General features: G+C 51.9%; 1 protein-coding gene and 2 pseudogenes across 1 annotated transcript; 2 read left to right on the top strand and 1 right to left on the bottom strand.

Moving 5' to 3' along the window:
- The first annotated feature begins 3,746 nt into the window (after positions 1-3,746).
- Positions 3,747-7,136, top strand: LOC142593186 (syntabulin-like; annotated as a pseudogene).
- A 301-nt stretch (positions 7,137-7,437) lies between these two features.
- Positions 7,438-7,813, bottom strand: LOC142593299 (histone H2A.V pseudogene; annotated as a pseudogene).
- Positions 7,814-10,120: 2,307 nt separating this feature from the next.
- Positions 10,121-13,656, top strand: LOC142593185 (ubiquitin carboxyl-terminal hydrolase 42-like). The gene is made up of 10 exons (XM_075706851.1): positions 10,121-10,136; positions 10,476-10,676; positions 11,129-11,239; positions 11,315-11,417; positions 11,565-11,632; positions 11,794-11,864; positions 12,428-12,510; positions 12,758-12,869; positions 13,190-13,330; positions 13,549-13,656. The coding sequence occupies exons 1-10, from the start codon at positions 10,121-10,123 to the stop codon at positions 13,654-13,656; spliced, it is 1,014 nt and encodes a 337-aa protein (XP_075562966.1).
- Positions 13,657-14,451: the final 795 nt, after the last annotated feature.

The raw sequence follows: 14,451 nt of genomic DNA, 5'->3' as shown, positions 1-14,451 counted from the left end.
AAACTTTGCAGGATTGAAGGCAGGTTGATGACTAGCAAGGAGAGATTTCCCTTCTAAAAGAATAAACTCGTGGCTTTTATTGTGAGCTGAATTAATGTTCGCGTCTGTCTTTCAATCCTGGAAAGCGTCCCACATCTCTTAGTCCTGCTTTCTGGGGAGGATGGCATGGTAGGCGGGTCCTCCGTCCCTGGGAATGGCTCTCGGAGGTGGTCTGGTTGTCTAGAGCTGCTGAATTGTTCTGCAGAATTCAGCCCTCGCAGGATTTAATCTTGGTTCTGCAGAGCTTGTAATCAGAGGGCTGCCTGGGTCTTTGCTGGTGGGGCGTGTGGGTGTTGAGAGCTCAGCTGTGCCTGTGGTGTCTGCTGGCGCTGTGGTTCCTGGATTTGCGCATTGATGCAATCTGAGCACAGTCTCTGTTAACAGCTGTTCTCAGTCCGTACGTAGGAGAACAGAGTGCTGAGACCGAACTACTTGGCCTGAAACTGCTTTTTCTTCCAGGGAGAATGCTGCATGAGATTAAAAGCCTTTGTCACTGAGGAGCCAAAGTACTGGCTGGATGTTACCTCTATTTGGAGAAACCTTCTTGGGTGTGAGGGGAAGAAAAAAGCCGATGTCTCTCAAGAAAACCCATTGCCTCTCAAGAGAAGATGAGAAGGAGAGACAAATATTGCAACTAAAAGGCGGAAAACAGAACAAGTGCGAGAGACTGCGCCTGAGGAATGCCAAGCGGCAGCTGGAGAGAGGTGTGCGGTACCAGAGGGAAAGAGTGATCCGGACTGCCGGACTGAAAGCAAGACTTCCTTGGGAGAGCCTTCCAAAAGCAGTGGAGAGAAGCCTGTTGCGAATGAGCAGCTTAGCTTGAGTTTGAGAGTTTGTTGTCGTTGTGGTGGAGCGATTGCCAAACTACTTCCTTCACAGGTATGCTAAAGTATGTCTGTTTGAAAAGAATTTAGCAAAGGTGAAGGGCGATGGGTAGTTTATTTGTCGCTTCAGTTGTGTGTTGCATGTTTTAGAATAACAAACCGATGTAAGCTTTTTGTGTCTTTTCTCAAAAAAAAGGCCTGAAGCTGCATTCCCCTCAAACAAGTTTGAAGGGCTGCTGTTAATTTCTGGGCGCTGTTACCCTGAATAGTTTTCAAATCAGTGCCCTTCACTGAGGATAGGCAAAGGTAAGAGGTTGAGGTAGCTGGGCACGTGGAGTCAGAGGAGTGATCTGACAGTAGTTTACAGCTACTTAAAGGGCCATTGCAAGGACAGTGGAGCCAGCCTCCTCTCAGTTGCGGCAGACAGCGTAGAAGAAGGGGCAAAAGCCAGAACTTGCAGCTTGGGTGGGCTCTGGTTGGGCACTGGGGAGAACTTGTTCCCCAGGAGGGTGGTGCAGGCCTGGGATGTGTCCTGGGGGGTGGCTCTTGGTGCTTGGGAGAGAGTGGTGGCGTAGAGACCTCCAGGGGCCCTTTCCGTCCAGCACTCTTCTCCTCTATAGTGTCTTTCTACTGTGAGGAAAATAAAAAAAAAAAAACCCAAAACACCAAACCCCGTGTAGCTGCAGTTTGTGTAGATTTCTCTTACTTGAAGATAACAGTAGTTTAACTAGATTTTTGCTTCCCTGCTAAAGCTAGTACCTTGGGAAGGTGGGGCACGTGAGCCTGCCGCCATGAATGTTAGCTTAAATTTGTGCTGTGTCTTTGAACTCTCATACTCTGAAGGTAGACAGAGCTTTCTAGATGCCATAAAAGCATTAAAACTGTGAGTTGTAGTTGTGCGCTCGCAGGTTTTCTCTTAGGTAATCTAGCTTACAGCCATCGGAAATATTTTGTGCGTGTGGTATACAATTCTGAAACGATGACAACTTTTGTTGTACCTTGGGCGGGGCTTGAACTTTCGCCTCCCGCGCGCCGGTTGAGCGATAGTCATTTTGTCCCGCGGTGTGTCTGCTGTGCCGCTCGCTCGCTCGCTCGCTGTGCCCTGCTGTACGTCTTCTGGTCTTTGTATGAGTTGTTGTCCTAGGGATAGAGAGAGACTCTTTCTTTTCCCAGGACTGTGCCGTGAAGGCTGTGATCTGTAGTTTTGTTAATTCTGTTCTTTGTGTTGCCCGTGACTGTTCTTCCCCCTTGCAGGAGATCGGAAGAGCCGTCGGCATAGCGCTCATGGAGCAGTGTGGGTGGCGGGCTGGTCTGCGGGACCCCGATCTAGAGGTAGCGGTGCTTGTCTGCCAGATGGCCTGTCGCTGCTTCCGGAATTGCCCCCGATCTCTTTTGTTTTGTCCTCCGCTCCCTTTGCGCGCAGAACCGTAGCCTCTCCCCTGTTTGTCTTTCTGCCGCTGAATTCAACTAGGCATCGTCTGGTAGTGCTGAGCAAAGCTTTCCAGTGGCCTGTGTGTGCGCACCTTCCAGAGCGCTTGAGCTCCGGTCCTAACCACGGGAGCGGCCAGCATGGGCCTGTAGGCCAGGGGAAGGATCCATACAGGCGATGTCTCAGGATCTGGCACGCTTACAAACTGCTGGACTCGGATTCTGTTGAAAATGGAGGTTGCCTGAGCCATTGGGCAGCTAGTTTAGCCTCTGTAGAGGCAGAGAGCGAGCAGCAAGGTGGTGTTCTTGAGCTCTTGAGATGAATCCTAGCCCGGTCTCCTGCGTTCCTCATCAGGTCTCTGACCACTCTGCTGTTAGCCCTTATTGAAGCCAAGTACAGTCTCCGTCTCTTTTATTGCCTCGTTTGGTTTTTTGTTTTGTAGTTTTAACAGAAAGGGAAGTCAGTCTTAGCCACTCAGTTGTGGAAGAAAGTTTGTGTTTGAAGATGGCACTTGGATCGTCAAGTGGGTCTCATTAGATGCCTTTTCCTCTTCCGTTCATCCCTGATAAGCTTAGGCACCCTCTGTTTGTCCTTTTTCTGAGGACCGCTGCCCAAGGCGCCCTAGCGTCGCACAGGGCGATTCTGTATCTCATGTTGCACCGTGAATTTAGTTAGTCAGCAGGAGTGAAGTATTTTTAGGACATAAGCTAACTAAATGGCACTGAAGAGAAAGAAGTGCTCTACAACTTCCGAGAGATAATATTGGAATATAATCCGAACGTAAATATTTTGAGCAAAAGAGGCTTAACAAGTTAGGTAAAACTGATTAGCATTCCTAATTTTGAACCCCAATCCACAAGTTCCCGTTAAATTAAAGTGGCCTAAAAAAGGGACCTTTTAGTTCTGTGTCAGAAATGTTATGATCCACGCCCTTCTGAACAGTTATTGTCGATGTGGCTTAGTAGAGACGTAGGCAATTAGTGGTTGGGCTGTGGCCTCTCAAGACAGGTATCTCCTTTTGTTCACAAGGCTCTCAGGCTGCAGCAAGCACCCAGAGGTCACAGCGCAAACGCAGGATCCAAGAAAGGAGTCAGCAAGTTAGAAAGGAGGCATGGGCAAGTAGAAGGCAAAAGCCTGAATCCCATCTGTCCTAAGTAATGATCTGCTGAGCTCCGGGCTGGCGGCACAGGCCACCTGCGGTTCAGGGTCTCGGGCACAAATCTTCTGCACTTAGGTACTTATCTCCTTCCTTACAAAGGAGAAACAAACAAAAAACAAAATAAAAGGAGATCCCTGAAGATCCCTGAAGAACGTGCAGTGGCTGATGACTTCAGGACTGTCTGTCTTCCCGGCCACTCACAGCTACCTATCTGGTTTAGTGTTTAGACAGCTTTGTGTGTAAAATAAGGCACACAGTGTGTTGCGTGATGAGGCTAATCCAATGTGCTTTAACCATGTTGGTTCCCTCCAGCCGAGGCCCTTGTGGTCGGAATAATGGATCCTTATCCTGCAAGCGCAGAGCCAGCCCACGGGCTTCCCGTGAAAAGGACCCCTAGTCAAGACTGTGCAAAACCCAGCGGAGTTCCTGCTGACATCCGCCAGCATTACGGGGCTTCTTCAGCCAGCAGCAGCAACTCGGGCTCCTGCAAAGGAAGCAACAGCGGCCCAGTGATGAGGCGAGTGTGTATTTCAGCATCCCGGTGTTCAGTGGCACTGACTGACCTCCTCTGCACTGTAACGTGGCATCAGCTGTCTGGGTTGCCAAGCAGGTCATCTTGCTCCTCGGCGTCAGTGTGACTCCTCATGTTGGTGGCTCGACAGTCAACGGGGTGCTCCATCCCTATTGTTTCATATGGTATTCATTCATCCATGTTGTTTCAGCACTGTAAAAGTCAAGGTTGCTTTTAGTCAACGCCCTTTGTAGCTGCTTTTCCCTCCGAGGCAGGCTCCTTCCTGTGGTTTCATGCCATCAGTTCTCCTGTGCATTCACTGGTTCTTTCGTGTAAGGGTGCTTTTGCTTTGGAGAGAGCTGGGTGGGGTAGTATAGCAACTATTATACACTGGGGTGAAAATTCAGCCTGCCCAGCCTTAGGCACCTCCCTGTGCAGTTTCCTGTACAGGGAAGAAAAGAGATGCCTGCCAGCGCACACAACACATGTTGCAGAGAAGAAATTGCCACCACGCTGCTGCTGTTTCCCTCCCTCCCTCTCTGTCTCTCTCGGGCAACTCAACAGCCAAGCATGTCAGGTGCACACCTAAAGCTAGCTAGGATGAATCTAGGTTTCAGGGTGCTCAGCTTCCTAACTCACGTGTGGAGCTGAACTCGGTCCGTACGCTACCTCACCTGGCCGTCCTGCAGCTGGGCGCCCTTGCCAGCGGCCCGGCTGCCTGCTCGTGGGCACACCACGTGTTTTGGGTGAGGGGGTGGCTCGGGGTTTGAAGTGAAATGTCTCATTTGATGTAATGGCACTGAAGACAAGTACCATAAATAGTAAATTTTGTGCGATAGCCACAAATGAGGCGTTTCCTCAAGTACTTTGATTTGCCAGAGGGAGTCACTTGTGCAGACACTGAGGAGCCCCAAAGGCGTCAAGCTTTGTATCAGTCTGTGGGATGTTTTTCTTTTTGCCAGGACTGAAGAACTGCAGGAGTGATGTTAAGTGAGGGTTTGTTTTGTTGGTTTTTTTTTTTTTCCTTTTCAGGCGATCGGGGAGATACGTTTCTTGTGGTGAATCGCAGCATTAAGCCAGAAAATGCCAAGCCGTATTTGACTGCTCTGCAGCAGAAGGAAGTTCCAGTACAGCATTTGGAAACAAAGCTGAAGGAATCTGAGAGGAGAGGTAAGGAAAGGTAAAGAAAGGTCTATTTCACTTGAGAAATCAGAGTTGGAAAGATGTATTCAGGAGCATTTAGGGGTGGGAATCCAGAACATTTTGACTCATTTCTTGACCGCATCAAGGTTTCATTAAGAAATTTGAAAGACGATCAGGCGGATCAGGTTGTTCTCAGGTACTTCAGGTTTCACGGCGTGCTCAGTGAATACGTACCGTGCAGTTTAGTTATGAATATGGCTGCCTCTTTCCCCTGTTTTGAACTTTCCCAATAGAATATTTTTAAAGGGTAATATTTTCCCAGTGTGATTGAGCATTGAGACCTTTTGTACATAAGCCAGTTTCTACCTGCAAGACCTTAGTCCCCTGTTGTACCTCACTCACTGAAATATGACTGCAAGTGTCATCCTTCTCCCCTAATGAAAGAAAAGCTCTTACACAAACCAGGGTGCCTGCTTGTGTTTTTGTCGCTTAGGTGTTGAATTGTTCACAGTAGCCCTTTGTAGGTACGCTAAGCAAAGAAGCGACAACATGCATTACACAGCAGCAGGTGTCGTCTCTCTTGCTAAAGCCGCTCTCTGAGAGCTGGCTCTCCAGCAGACGCCACCCAAGCAGGCCCAGAGGGGTGTTTGTAAGGAGCCCCAAGGCAGAGTCCCAGGGAGCCCTTGGTCCAGCTTGGGATAGCCCGACCTCTGCATCTGCGAGGGCTGGATGTCTTGCAGGGGCCCCCTCTCCCCACGTGCTTGCAAGTCAAGGCAGCAGCCTCTGGCTCCGTGCTGGGCTGGGTGGGTGCAAAGCAAGCCAGGGGCCTGCAGCCCCGAGCCATCCTGCTGTCTGAGGCCAGCGTTGGCTCTGGCTGTATGTGAGGAGCTGCTGGCAAGCACGGGGGATGCGTGCAGGCAGCTGCTTCTCGTCTCTTCCAGGGCCGGGCAGTCGGTGAGACGTTAAGCTCTGTGCTGGCTGGCCCTAACCTAGAGGCCCCCGCTTGCACCTCAAAATGTCCAGGATCACAGCACAGCCCCGGAGGCTGCTGGCTGTGTGGCGAGGTCGGTGACTCCAGTCAGCAGTCAGCCGGTGTGTCTTGGCAGCCGGCTTACGTCTCTGCCAGCTCTCCCGGAGGCGGCAGGAAATGGTGCACGGAGGAATGTGCTTCCTTCTTGGAGCATCTCTGCAGCATAGCCATCCCAGTGCGGTGGAGCCTCACGTTGACTCTGTAACGAAACAGTGTCGCAATATTTTTATTTTGCTGCAGGGAAACAGAAGTAGAAGGGCTGAAAGCTCATCTGGGACACGTGAAGGAAGAGTGGATTGTAGAAGAGTGTAATGGTGTGGAGGTGGAGCTGGCCTTCTTGGAAGCAAGGAGGGAAATTCAAGAACTGAAGCAGGCTATTGAACAGCTTGTCTGAGAACGACAAAAAAAAAAATCAGAAATACTTCCTAGACATAAGCGTTGAAAACAAGAAACTGGAGTCTCTGCTGCAGAGCGTGGAGATGGCTCAGAACAGCTCTGTGAGAGATGAGCAGTGCCCGGAGTACACGTATGACTCGGAGGGGAAGGCGTTAGCGTTGTGTGCCACGGTGCCAGGCAGCCTCATCACGGAGGACCAAGCTCTGGAGGAGGTGGCAGGTAGTGGGCTGCTTCTTAACGAGGGCACGGCTAACGAGACTGATGCATTTGAAGAGAGTTTGACCGCCACAAGCTCTGAGGTGAGCGATCCAGCTCCCTCCAGTTCTGCAGTGAATCGAGAGACGCTTGAAAATGTTCTGGATGAAAAAGTAACTACTTCCCAGGAGGAGGAGGAGGAGGAGGAGGAGGAGCGGGGAGGTGGGAGAATGAGCAACGTGGTGGTGGAACAGGCCACGCAGACTGATGTGGCGCCATATAGCCTAGGTGTGGAGCAGCTCTTTCAAAACACCTTCAGAGCTCAAGATACGCGTGCCTGCCAGCCAGCAATCAATCAATTAATCGCCATCCTTCTGTCCATCTCCCTTGAAACATGGTGGAGCAGATAGCATGGCAGCGCTGGGAGGAGGTCAGTTCCATTTTTGTATAAAACCCAGGGGAGCAGCTGAGCCCCTCAACCACCACACCAAGGGGTGCCGCCCGACGAGGTACAACTTTGTGCCAAACTTTGAATCTAAAGCCCCTACCGATGTTTCCTCCTCTCTACAGTCAATTGTGTGTGCTCTTCCTTTGAACTATTCCTTAAAAAAAAAAAAATTCCACATATCCCCAAGATTTCTTCTGTGCTAGGTAGAGTACGATGATGGCAGGGAGGGGGCTGCTTTTTTTTTCCCCTCTCCATGCTGTTTTTTATTGTCCCTTCATTCCAATGGGAGACTTGTGGATGTGGGGGATGGCACCTCCACCGGCGATGGTGGCTTTGATCAGGGAATCCAACTCTTCATTGCTGCGGATTGCCAGCTGCAAGTGACGAGGAGCGATCCGCTTGACTTTGAGATCCTCTGACGTGTTGCCTGCCAGCTCCAGCACTTGGGCGGTGAGGTCCTCAAGGATGGCAGCGCTGTAGACGGCAGCGGTGGCACCCACTTGCCCGTAGGCTGGCGGTGCGAGTGTTCAAGTGTCTGTGGATCCTGCCCACAGGGAAGTGCAGCCCAGCTCTCTGTGAGCGCGACACTGCCTTTGCCTTGGCCTTCCCACTGTGCTTTCCTGCTTTGCCACCAGCCATGGTGCCACCGCCACGTCCCGAGCTCCGGTCCCGAGTCCACGCGGGAGCCGCCACAGGAGCCGCCAGGCAATAAGCCTCTGGAGCGGGAGGCGATGTGTGCGTGAGTGAGGAGCGGGCAGCAGAGGCACACCCTGCTCAACATCCAGCTGGCAGGATCCTCTGCTTCCCTGGGAGGCAACGGGCACTGCTGGCTCCCGAGGCCTGACCCTGAAGCGAGCTTGGCTGTGAGGTGACTTTGCACATATAGCCCTGCAAGGACCCAGTCAGCAGTGCCTGCGGAAAGCGCAGAGAGCCGCCTGCAGTTGTCTGCTGGCGGAGGGGCTGCCTTTCAACGGGGAATGAACTGAAGGACAAGGAGCCCCCAGGGCCAGGCGGCTGTTCGACCCATCGCCCCCAGCCCCACAGCCCTGATGCCACCACAGACAGAAGCCAGGTATGGGGTTGCGACTGGGAGGGGAGCACGGTGCAAGCTCCTTGGGCCCTGCCCCGATGGGACACAGCCTAGTCAGGAGAAACGCCCAAGCCGGACTGGAGGGCAACGAGAGAGGCCAGGGCAAGAGGGACTGTGGAGCAGGGAAAGGCGGGGGCAAACCGGGACCCCCAGCTGGGCACAGACAAAAATGTCTGCTCTGAGCGGGGCTGGGGCAGGGGCAAAATGAGATGCCCTGAGCAGGACAGGGACAAAACTAAATGCCCCAAGCGGGGCATGAGCAAAGCTAGCCACCCCGGATTTGGGCAGGGGTGTAACGAGCCACCTGAGCAGGGCCGGAGTAAATCCAGGCACCCTGTGTGGAGAAGGGGCAAAATGAGCCTCCGCAAGCAAGAGAGGGGAGAAACTGAGCTGTCCCGAGAGGGACATGATGAAAACCAGGAACCCGAGCAAGGCAGCAGAGAAACTAGATGCCTCAAGCGAAATCTAAAAAGAAAAAAGGCTCCCCGAGTGGAGCAGGGGCAAAAGTAACTTCTTTGGTAGTGCTAGTTCAGAGTCAGCCCGTGGCTGTGTCTTGGGGGGAGCAGATAAAGTTCATTGGAAATGAACCTGTAAGAGACCGGGTGCTTTGCTCTACTCGAGTCTCACGGACACAGCCCTGCACCTGAGAAGAGTGGAAAAGAAGCCCTCAGCCGCCCGAACGTGCCAGCCAAAGCTGTGAACAGGCACGCTTGCAGCCCTGAGCAGATTTTGATTCATCTGGCTGGCGCGGCCCCAGGAAGAGGCAGGAGCTCTGCCGGCAGGCGAACAGCCCTTCGCTGGTAGCGCGTGGGGAAGCCCAGCGGCTGCTGGCTGCGGCAGGCGCCCGGGATGTGTTGGATGCGTGGCTCCACGGCCTCGAGGGGGCACGTCCCCGTGCGGCCCCGTGTCACAAAGGGGCAGTGATGCGACACCCGCCCGGTGATTATGAGCTCACCTGGCCAGGGCTTGCCATCCTGAAAAGCGGGCCAGGGAAAGCTAGTTGGGCCGAGCTGGCCTTCGGGATAACTTGGCTCATTCCATTGCTACTTGCGCGACTACTCTTTTCCAGCCATTTATCGTCTACCGCCCACTTCTTCTCAGCTTCCCTCCTCTTGCAAAGGTAATTACACTTTGGCTTTCAGGACAAGTCGTAGAGATACGGGACAAAAGTATCGGCTGGTCTATACCTTCCGAGCTCTAGGCTGAGCTATTACACCTTTACAGGCTGGCCGGATATGCGCTACGGGTAGAGTTCCTTTGTGCTGATACTTATTTCTCTACCATACCCTAGGATAGGTAAGTAGGGGGGTGGCAGTGTAGTCTGAGGCACTGGGCTCAGCCAAGAATGACAAGCAGTTTTCCCACCCTGACTGATGCGGTAGGAAGGCAGGCAGAAACGGAGCATGGCAAAGGCAGCCGCTAAAGTAGCGGCCGGAAGCCGGTCGGTCCTGCATACAAGGTGGGCAAGTGTGGGCTGGAGAGCCAGAGGGCTCTGCTGCTAACGCTAGCCACAGGTAAGCCGCAGGTGCTCTTCAGAGAAGGTGACACGCAATGCAGTCTTTCAAAAGGGCCTTGGTAATTGCTGTCAATTGGAGTCCTGTGACAGGGACAGCAGGGCCGTCGGCCTGCAGGCTCCGCAGCAGTTCCACGTACCACTGAAACTCTTTCGATGGCGGCTGCTGTTCTGCGGGTTGTGTTTGGGTTTGGGTTTGGGTTTTTTAATCATTTTGTTGAGCTGCGATTATTTCTTTGCAATCAGGGGACGGCATTGGCGCTGATCTCTTTCTGGAGCGTGTCCTGAGATCCTTTGTCATCCGAAGCTTTCCCCTGTGTTCCTGAGAGGAGCGATGGCCGCAATGGGGAACGACTCCTGTGAGTAACGGCTTCATCAGCAGGCTTGGACTTTGTGACTCCCCAAAGGCAACGGACGTGGCTGGTGCTCCATCCCTGAATGTTGATGTGCTGACAGCCTAGCGTGAATTCTGGGGCGTTTCCTGATAGCAGCCAGACTTACCCAGCTGTTTTCCATTAGACACATGAAAACGCGTTTTGTCACTCCTCTGCCACTATGTACGAGACTCTGAAAGACGACATTGCCCGTAGAAAGATCCTGACATCAGTAGGGTTACCTTCTGTGCTAGGTGCTTGCCCAAGACATGCTTTTGTGCAACAATGTCGTGTCATCTCTTTGCAAATGTCATTGCCCTGCAGTCGTCGCCGAGGGAATGGCTCCGCCACAAAGGGTCCTCTTTCCTCCGGAGAAGATTTGCCTGGACTGGCAGCACAGACAGAGAGCTGGAGCGGGACTCTACAACCTGGGCAATACGTGCTTCCTCAACTCCGTCCTGCAGTGCCTGACGTACACACCCCCTCTGGCCAACTACCTGCTCTCTCGTGAGCACAGCCAGTCATGTGAGAACTTTTATGAACAACTCCTTGTAAATCTGTGGGACACTTTGCAAGGATTCCCAGAATCTGGAATTTGATCTACCAGAAAAGCAGCCCTTCTTTGTCAACCCCCCGAGGTGGTGTTCTTTGAACACTCAAGCCTAGAAGCCGCCCCTCGTGTCTAGGTGTGTTGATCTTCAGAAAGGCACCTCTTTCTAGCCCCAGGTCTCAGTCCCTATTCCGACAAGTTAAGCTCTCTTTGCTTATTGCACAGAAAACTTTTGTCAGTTTAGCATCCCTCTGAAGAAAGTTTTCTAGGCACTAAAATAATGTCTGGGGCTTGTTGGGACATTGGCACCTTGGGAGAGGAGGAGTGGAGACTGTTCTTAGAACTTCAAGATCTCCATTACGTTTCCCATCGCTGTGGATATTTTGCTAACCCGAGGAGCTTGCTCCCCTCCCTCCTCCCGCTTCAGGTCGTCAGCAAGGCTTCTGCATGATGTGCGTAATGGAAGCGCACGTTAACGAGGTCCTGCGTTCCTCAGTCTGTGCCATCCGGCCTAGCGGTGTCATCAGTGTCCTCACACGTAAGTCATTTCAGGTGCCCCTACAGGTTTTCTTGCCTTCTTGTAGGAGAGATCTACTAACTTCTTCTTTTGTAGGAATAGGAGAACATTTCCAGCTTGGCATGCAGGAAGACGCCCACGAGTTCTTACGCTATACTGTCGATGCCATGCAGAGAGCCTGTCTGAGTGGAAGCAGCGAGTAAGCACAAGCCGATTACCTTTTCAGTGTTCCCGAGCCCTTTGCACTCCTTGAGGTACTCCCATCGAGGAGAACCTACGCCCAGGGCTTTCAGACAAAGCAAAACTCTTGGAGGAGATAACTCTCTGCCTTACCATTTCTTTCTAGCTTGGACGTCTCTTCTCAAGCAACTACCATCGTCCATCAAATATTTGGGGGCTTTCTGAGATCCAGAGGTACTTTCCCACAACTGTTGCTCTCCCTGGAATTGTCTGTGCCCTCCCGTCTGCCCGTGATAAACGGCTGATGGTGTGACTGGCGTAGTAGGCATGAAGGACAGAAACGGGCAGAGTCAGTCAACTTCCCCTGTCGCTGAGCATTTTGATTTGCCTTCCAGTCACGTGCTTGAGCTGCAGAGCAGTGTCCGATTCCTATGAGGCCTTCCTGGATGTCCCTTTGGATATAAAAGTAAGAGGGTTTGTAATTGTGCTTCAAACGTCCCAAGACCCCTGTAGCTTTCCAGAATCGAGGCATTTGGCTTAAAAACGTAGAGTGCAAACATAAGAGAGCTTGGTGGCGGGTGGGCAGTGGAATGGAATGGCCTGTGTCCTTCTGGGGAGGCCGTGGCAGCGGTCTGCATGTAGGTGCTGGCTTTAAGCTGGACAAGTACAAATTATCCTCTCTGCACCCTTGACGTACTCTCATCCGTCTTCCTTTTGCCCTCCTCAACACCCGTCTGGCTCCCAGGCTGATGGGTTGTGGTGTCTTCATTATTGATGACCCTGCACAGCATTGGTAGCTGAACTGTGCGGTGCCACAGAGAGGTAGCTCCTGATAGCGCCGGGAATCCCTGGGAATTGAGGGAAGTGTTCAGCATAATACCCTCTTTGTGCCTCCTTCTGGACACTGCTTGCGGGTTTCAGGGTGGGTCTCCTCAGCCTCAGCTACCTGGGTCTTCCTGTCAACTCCTAGTAAGTGTCTGGGCGAGGGTGATGCCCTGAGCTCAGGGCTATCCTTTCTCGCTCCTCCAGGCGGCCTCATCTGTCACCGCAGCTCTGGAGGACTTTGTGAGACCCGAGCAGCTGGATGGCGAAAACTGCTTTAAATGTAGCAAGTAAGAGGATTACTAACGACATACTAATACTAGGTGCTGCGTGAAGGTGCCGCATGTCATGCGGCATAAGTCATCTTTTCACGTAGGTTAGATGCACAATAATGAGATGCAGCTTTTGTTTAATACGGCCTTCTGGTACTGAATAGCCTTAAAATAGCATAAGGATGTGTGAGAAGGGAAAGCTTGTCTGGCCTTCTTGGGGCAAGAGAGGTGCATTTCAGCACTCATCTCTGTGCTTGGTTACAAGGTGTGACAAGATGGTTGCTGCCTCCAAGAGCTTTACGGTCCATCACGCGCCCAAGGTTCTGACGGTGTGTCTGAAAAGGTTTCAAGATTTCACTGGCAGGAAGATCAGCAAGGTGTGTACGCAACTGGAGCGCAACTTTCTCTTCCCGGAGCAGGAGATTTCCAAAGCAGTACGCTCTTTCACCGGTTGTTCGTGTTGGGATTTTTGTGTTCCCTTCTGGGGAGACGAGAGTTCCCGCGGGAAGACAAGCACATGCTCTGCTCCGACAGAGCTGTTTGGACCGCGAACAGTTTCCTGCCTCCCAAACCATGGATGTTGCTTTAAGGGAAAACAAGTGTTCATGAGCCAAAAAGATGTATTTACACACCGCTAGCCTTCAGTCTTGGAAGGCTATTTCAGGATCATTTCTGAGCCCTCTGGGTCTCTCCGTAGGTTGTGGAGTATCCTGAATACTTGGATCTTCGGCCATACATGTCTCGGACAGCTGGAGAACTGCTCCTCTACGCCTTATATGCTGTCCTGGTACACAGCGGTGACAGCTGCCATGCAGGACACTATTTCTGCTACACAAAGGTAAAGAGCAACTTCCTTCCTAGCAGGGGAAATATGTGTGCTGGGGAAGAGAAACTTTCACGGCAGTGTTACTGGCAGCCACGGCTTTGGGGGAGAAGGTCTCTTCAGGGGCTGGATTGGATTTGTTTTGGTGTACTCTTGGTCCTGTAGTTTTCTGCCTGTGTTTTTGTGGAGAAACCATGCAGTTCACCTCCAGGTATCGATGCCTTTCTTTGCAGGCCAGCAACGGACTGTGGTACAAGATGAACGACATGGCTGTGGATGGTTGTGGCATCGACAGAGTTCTCGGGCAGCAAGCCTATTTACTCTTTTACGTCAGGTCATAACAAGTATTAAAAAAACCGTTCAGAATATGTTTCCTTTTCCTGGCTTTGCTTGTTTCTTCTCATCCTCTGGAGTGTTTCTCTTTCTGTCATAGGAGACAGTTAGTACCTGCATCATTCAGTGCTGTCCAACGTGAACTACCCCACGTCAGTCCTTATCTTCCCTTGCTGGGCTTTAGGCTGCTGCCCGGGGGTAAACGGCTACTTGTCTGCTATCTGAAGCTGGCTAATGTTGAGAAGAGTACTTCAAGCAAGGGGCCCTACAGCAAAGATGGGGAGGGACTCTTTATCAGGGAGTGTAGTGATAGGACGAGGGGTAACGGTTTTAAACTGAAAGAGGGAAGATTTAGATTAGAAATTAGGAAGAAATTCCTTACTGTGAGGGTGGTGAGACACTGGAAGGGCTTGTCCAGAGAAGTTGTGGATGGCCCGTCCCTGGAAGTGTTCAAGGCCAGGTTGGATGAGGCTTTGAGCGACCTGGTCTAGTGGAAGATATCCCTCCCCATGGCAGCGGGGATGGAACTAGATGATCTCTAAGGTCCCTTCCAACCCAAAATATTCTCTGATTCTCTGACTCTATGAAATGGAAGCCGTAGCGGGTATAAAGACCCTCGAGGACTTGCTCTGGCAGGGGCAGACGTGGTGGGAAGACCCCAATCGAATTTCCTATTTGTAGTCTTGGTTACGTCTTCTCTCTGTCGTAGAAACCGCTCCAAGAAAATGACTGAGCCCCAGAGGAGGCTGCAAGAAGAGCCCTAAACAGAGATCCTTTTTTTTTTTTTCCCCTCCAAATGCCCT

The sequence above is a fragment of the Pelecanus crispus genome, chromosome 3, assembly GCF_030463565.1.
Source record: "Pelecanus crispus isolate bPelCri1 chromosome 3, bPelCri1.pri, whole genome shotgun sequence".
Taxonomy (NCBI): Eukaryota; Metazoa; Chordata; class Aves; order Pelecaniformes; family Pelecanidae; genus Pelecanus; species Pelecanus crispus.
Note: the sequence above shows the minus strand (reverse complement) of the source record. Positions and strands in the feature narration are given on the sequence as shown.